This window comes from Trachemys scripta, chromosome 8 (genome assembly GCF_013100865.1).
Source record: "Trachemys scripta elegans isolate TJP31775 chromosome 8, CAS_Tse_1.0, whole genome shotgun sequence".
Classification (NCBI taxonomy): domain Eukaryota; kingdom Metazoa; phylum Chordata; order Testudines; family Emydidae; genus Trachemys; species Trachemys scripta.
The window spans coordinates 105,715,653-105,721,674 of NC_048305.1; the positions used below are offsets into that span (position 1 = coordinate 105,715,653).

The 6,022-nt window shown below is 59.1% G+C and overlaps 1 protein-coding gene across 1 annotated transcript in view; it reads left to right on the forward strand.

Moving 5' to 3' along the window:
- The window catches only part of ZSWIM5 (zinc finger SWIM-type containing 5), a 45,990-nt gene extending 40,332 nt beyond the window's left edge, over window positions 1-5,658 (forward strand). The window contains exons 11-13 of the mRNA XM_034780244.1: window positions 2,090-2,253; window positions 3,231-3,312; window positions 4,225-5,658. Coding sequence (XP_034636135.1) covers window positions 2,090-2,253; window positions 3,231-3,312; window positions 4,225-5,087 — 1,109 coding nt within the window. The 3' untranslated portion in view covers window positions 5,088-5,658. The remainder of the gene's footprint in view (window positions 1-2,089; window positions 2,254-3,230; window positions 3,313-4,224) is intronic.
- Window positions 5,659-6,022: the final 364 nt, after the last annotated feature.

The window sequence follows — 6,022 nt, forward strand, 5'->3', positions numbered from 1 at the left end:
CGTGGATGGACGAGCGTGGCTAGCTCGCACCTGAGATCAAAGCACAGAGGGAGGGGTTGACTACTCTCCGGTCCTAGGAACAGTATCATCAGTATCATCCGGTCCTAGGAACAGTTCAGGAGCGATGATGAGATTTGGTCACCTGAACGTATCCGTTTACAACCGAAGGCAAATCCCACCACATGGAGTGAGCTGGGTAGATTCGGCCGAGTGTGGTTAGGAAAGGCAGCTGAAGAGACCTTATTCCTTATATAGAAATGTCCAGGTTGGAGAGCTCTGCTCCCAGAACGTGGAGTGAAGAACTGGGTTTGGAGCTGAGTGGGGGTGGATGGAACCATAGCTAGGAACGTAGCATGTGCTACAAGAACAGTGAAGATAAAACTCAGCACGTTTCCGCTCTTAGGGAGTTCACTGAACATCCTGGAGTGGGGGGTCCCGTGTCGCAGAGGAGTGGGGGCTGTACGGCACGTGAGGGGGGAACTCACCTGAATGGTCTCCTACCAGTGGTGGGTGTGTGTGTGTGTGTCGTGCACCCGGAGTTGTGGTATCAATGTGTGGAGGTTACTCCAGAGCTATCTGTACTTTCCGGGGCAAGCAGAATACGAATGCACTTGCCCTGTCTGTGAACGCGTCGGCTAGGTTGTAATTAGGTAGTGGCCACCAAACAGCCGTAGTGTGCCAAGGGCTGGGGAAGGTTTTGAGTAGAAATGTGGGATGAAATGTAAGTGACGTGGCGTTAGGAAGTGACATGACATGACTGATCATACGTGGGATGGAATCAGACACACCGTGATGCCCTGGGGACTGGCTGGAAGGGTCCAGCCCTCGGGGATCCTTTCAGGGTGCAGAGTACATTTCTTTTGTATCAGGTCGGTAGTTATCGGTGGACACGCTGCAATACACAGACTGGATCTTTTAGATTCGAATCCTTCCCCATGACAGTAATTGGAGTGTAGTGAACAATTCTGCTGAGGAGGCAAGAGCCGGAACAGACTCCAGTCTCTAGGCCAGTGGTCCAAACTTTTTCAATTCCCCCCCCCCCCCCCCCCCCCACACACTTACCAGTAATAGAATCTGTCCGCACCTCCCCTCCCGCCCCCGGGAGCCGGGGCTGGGAGCAGAGCCAGAACTGGGGGCGGGGGCCAGAGCTCCAGCTGGGAGTGGGGCCACAATCGGGCCTGGGAGCAGGGGGGTTGAGCCCAGGGCCAGCTGGGGCTGCAACCAGGAACGGAACCAGAGCCGGGGCTGGGGCTGGGGTCGGAGCAGGGCTGGGTGCCGCTCCAGCCCAGCCCCTGCCGTGCCTAGGGGGTACGCCACACTGGTTGGGGTCCATTGCTCTAGGCTGGGCTGACTCCCACAGGGCTAACAGGAGCCAAAAGTAACAACTTGCCCTTGGTCCGGTCAGCGGTGAGGCCTCCGAGGGCCTGTCTGCACAAACGTTGAACTGGCAGCAGGCTGGGCGGGGGCAGGGGGCGGCTTCTGAGGCTCATCCCTAGTTCGCTAGTGTGCTTTGATCTCGTCCTTTTTGAAACAGGAGTAGAGCCAAGTGCATTAAAACTGTTAGTGCGCGTTGGCGGGGTCCATGCAGACAATTAGTGCGTGGCAGAGTCACACCCCAGCTGGCTGGGCGCTCGTGTCAGAAAGCCCTGCCCCCAACCTGCGGAGCGAGCAGACACCGTTTTCACCAGCCGCCTTTCACGGAGAAATCCCACTTGCCAGCTCTGTTCGGAGAAGCCCCATCAGGAGAGTCCATGATGCACTGGGTTTTGTGTGCGCTCACTGAGCCCCGCTTCGAGCAGGCTGAGCGAGAGACCAGGTCAGACAGGACTCGCTGAGCCCCCTGCAGAGCCCGGGAGCTGCACAGAGCGCTGTCCCCTGCGCGGCTGCAAACGCAGAGGCAGTCTGCACTGTGTGTGGCCCAGCCAGGCCCAGATCCTCACCCCTGGGAAATCACTGGGAATTAGGTGCCTCCAGACTTGGGAAGATGCGAACCCAAGTAAAAACCTGGGGTGGCTGGAAGGAGTCTGGAGGGGCAGGGCCCTGGCGGGGCGGGGACTGATTTTCCGACCTGTCCCTCCTGTGCGTGCAGGTGACATGCTGCGGTTACGCACCGTCCTGGAAGCAATCCAGAAGAACATCCACTCCTCGTCCTTGATCTTCAAGCTGGCCCAGGACGCCTTTAAGATCGCCACGCCCGCGGACAGCAACCCCGACACCACCCTGCTCAACGTGGCGCTGGAGCTGGGGCTGCAGGTAGAGGAGGGGGCCACAGTGTCGTCTTCGGAGGCTAACCCAGCCGCTGCTTTGGGCGGCCCAGTTCTGAGGCAGTCTGGCTGGGTCCTTCCCCGGACAAGTGGGCAGCAGTGCTGAGGGCTGGGGGAAGGCCTTGTTTGGAGTGTGTTGAACGGAACTGTCGGAGGGGTGCCTGCCCTGCAGTGTCCCCTGCTGGCCGAGTGTGGCACTTCAGGCCCCTTGCCTCAGTTTCCTTCCCTGAGGTGGATCTCCTCCTGCTGGAGACGTGGCTTAGCCCTCTGGCCAAGTCACAAATGCAGCCCCTTCCAGGGCAGCAGCAGTCCGACTGAAAAGTCCCAACAAACCAAGTTCTTCAGCCCTTTGGGGGCTTCTCCTCAGTTCCTGGCCCCTTCCTGGGCTGCCTTTGAGAGTCTGTCCCCTGCAGCCCCCAGGCGGGTTCCCTTGGAGGGCTGCTCTCAGCCCCTTGCAGCCTTCCCTGCTCCGGTACGGCGACCTGGGCTTCTCGCACACCCTGGTTCAAGGCCTTCCACCAGAGTCTGCCGGCTCCCTGTAACTCCCTGTCCCAGGCCCGGCTGTCCAGTCAGACCCTCCTGCCTCAGGCAGGGCCGCAGCTATTTAAGCTTGACCAAGGTGGGGCTGGCCCCAGCTCCCCTCACTAAGGGGCCAGTCCCCGTGTGACAGTAACTCTATAGTGTCAAACCGGGACAAGCTTGGCAAATATTCGCAGTTTGGTTTGGGGCGATTCGCAGCCCCTCCGACGCCGCCTTTCCATGGCCCAGGGCACGGGGCTGTCCTGGCTCCGCTCCCAGACGTGTCTGGAGATGCATTGGAGCCGTTCCGCCTGCAGGCCTGGGCCAGGGCGCCCTCAGCAAACTGCGCCGGGGGAGCCGGGAGCGAGGCCGGCCTTAGCGGCGCCCCATGGGGGAGGGCAAAGCAGGGAGGAAGAGGAGGGCTGGTCACTGTTTTCTCTCTTCTAGGTCATGCGGATGACTCTGTCCACCCTGAACTGGAGGCGAAGGGAGATGGTGCGGTGGCTGGTCACCTGTGCGACGGAAGTGGGTGGGTGCCGCTCGTCACTGCTGTCCTGGCCCCCCAGGAGGGGCTGGGTCTCTGCTCCACTCCCCGTCCCTTTAACCGGTGCCTGCCCTTCCCCGCTGGCAAAGGGCCGGGGAGGGGCTCGCTCAGTCCAGCCCGCGGCCAAGTCCCTGAGCGACGGGATGAGACATCCGTAGATTTCATGGCGTTTCAGGCCAGACGAGACCATTGGATCATGGCCCAGGCTGGAGAACGTCCCCCAGTCGCCCCTGTGCTGAGACCGAACTGTGCCGCAGGCAGAGACCAGGGGGCACCAGTGCCCACGGCCCCTGCAGCATAGGAATGCAACCTCCCCTCCCCCCAAGCTTCCAGCCAATCTGCCCTGGGGGAATTCCTTCCTGACCCCAGATCTAGCCCTCAGTTGGAGCCTGAGCTGTCAGTGCCCAGCCCTTGAGCGGAGGGCTGTGGTGGGAACCGCAGGACTCCTGGAGGGGAGCTTGTGACCCGCAGTGCGCTGGCGTTTGCTGGCTCCGGCTCCCGTTCGTGGGGACACGGTTGCGCTATTGCACCGTGGGGGATTCGTAGCTTCACTTCAGAACATTGGCCTGAAGCTCTGGAGCTATATCTCTGCAGTGCACTGGCCTCTGCTTGTCCCTGTATATCCAAGCCAGTGCTCTCAACCTGGGATCCCAGGTCTGCTCCCAGGTACTCTCCCGGGCTCCCAGGTCAGCTCCCAGGTCCTCCCCCCGGGCTCCCAGGTCCTCCCCCTGGGCTCTGGATGAGAAGTGGCCCACTTGTCAGCCGTGCCGAGCGACCCCAGGTCCCAAGGAGCGCGGAGGGAGCTGGGATCGCTCGGCGTTCCGGGCCCTGCAGAGCCCCTGGAGGATTTAGGCGCCGGGCCCCAGCCCGTGCTGACGGTGTGTTCCTGTCCGGCAGGTGTGCGGGCGCTGCTCAGCATCCTGCAGAACTGGTACACGCTCTTCACCCCCACGGAAGCCACCAGCATCGTGGCGGCGACGGTGATGTCCCACAACACCATCCTGCGGCTGAGCCTGGACTACCCGCAGCGCGAGGAGCTGGCCGGCTGCGCCCGCACCTTGGCCCTGCAGTGCGCCATGAAGGACCCCCAGAACTGCGCCCTCTCCGCCCTCACGCTGTGCGAGAAAGACCACATCGCCTTCGAGACGGCCTACCAGATCGTCATCGACGCCGCCGCCACGGGCATGACCTACGCGCAGCTCTTCACCATCGCCCGCTACATGGAGCACCGGGGCTACCCGCTGCGGGCCTTCAAACTGGCCTCGCTGGCCATGACGCACCTCAACCTCGCCTACAACCAGGACACCCACCCGGCCATCAACGACGTCCTGTGGGCCTGCGCGCTGAGCCACTCCTTGGGCAAGAACGAGCTGGCGGCCATCATTCCCCTGGTGGTGAAGAGCGTGCACTGCGCCACGGTGCTGTCGGACATCCTGCGGCGCTGCACCATGACGGCCCCGGGCCTGGCCGGCATTCCCGGCCGCAGGAACTCTGGCAAACTGATGTCCACCGACAAGGCTCCCTTGCGCCAGCTGCTGGACGCCACGATAAGCGCTTACATCAACACCACCCACTCCCGGCTCACCCACATCAGCCCTCGGCACTACGGCGAGTTCATCGAGTTCCTCAGCAAAGCCAGGGAGACCTTCCTCCTGGCCCAGGACGGCCACCTCCAGTTCGCGCAGTTCATAGACAATCTCAAACAGATCTACAAAGGCAAGAAAAAACTGATGATGTTGGTGCGGGAGCGGTTTGGGTGAGCTCCCGCCGGCGCTGGCAGGGTTCGGCAGGGGCACTACACGCAGAAGAAAGGAAAATCTAACTGCAATTGGCAAAACAGAGGGTTTTTGTTCTTTTGTTGGATTTAACCGTTTCACATCCTGCGAGGATTCCAACGTTCTTCGGGCACATCAAACCAAAAGACAAGCATGGGAAGAACAATTTACTCAGCATCCTACTCTCCTGAGTGTATAACCGTTTAATACCAAAAGCTAACCTGGAAATCTAATACCTCTTTCCTAAAGGAAGCGTTCGCCGGCTGGTCCCAAGGTTGCCAAGCTAAAAGGAAAAAGGAAAGAATAAAAATCGAAAGCAAAAGAGAAACGCAACACTAAACCTCATGCGTCACCAAAAGCGATGGCTTTGCAGCGCCGTACGCACCCTGCGGAGACGTGAAACTCCTCTTCTCCATTCGTGAAGATACAGAAAGAAAAACTAGAGTAACTGTTCTCAGGGATTGCTTACTAAAAGTAACAAAAACAAAAAAAGCATTTATGATACTGTAAATACTATAGTATATGTGTCAATTATTAAATTGTAAAGTTATAATTATTTATAATTATTCTGTCTTTTATTTGGGGGATACTTGAAATTGTCATGGGCTGGGACTTTTTTTTTTTAATTAAAAAAAAGGAGGAGGAGACACGTGACCATTTCTCAGGTTTCCCCGGCATCCTTGGTACATGAAAAGAGGGGTGGGAGGGAGGCAATGGGCAAATCGAAATGAATCCAGAATCTCTGCAGAACCACAATGAGGTTGCGACCCTGGGGGAGACGGCCCTAGGCAGGCTGGATTAATGCCAGGGCATCTGGACAGTCAAAGGATGAACTTGGTCGGACGCGGACGGACGTTCCGGGAGCCCTGCCCCTTGTAAGTTCCGCAAGTGGTTGGTGGAGGATTGAACACAACACAAAG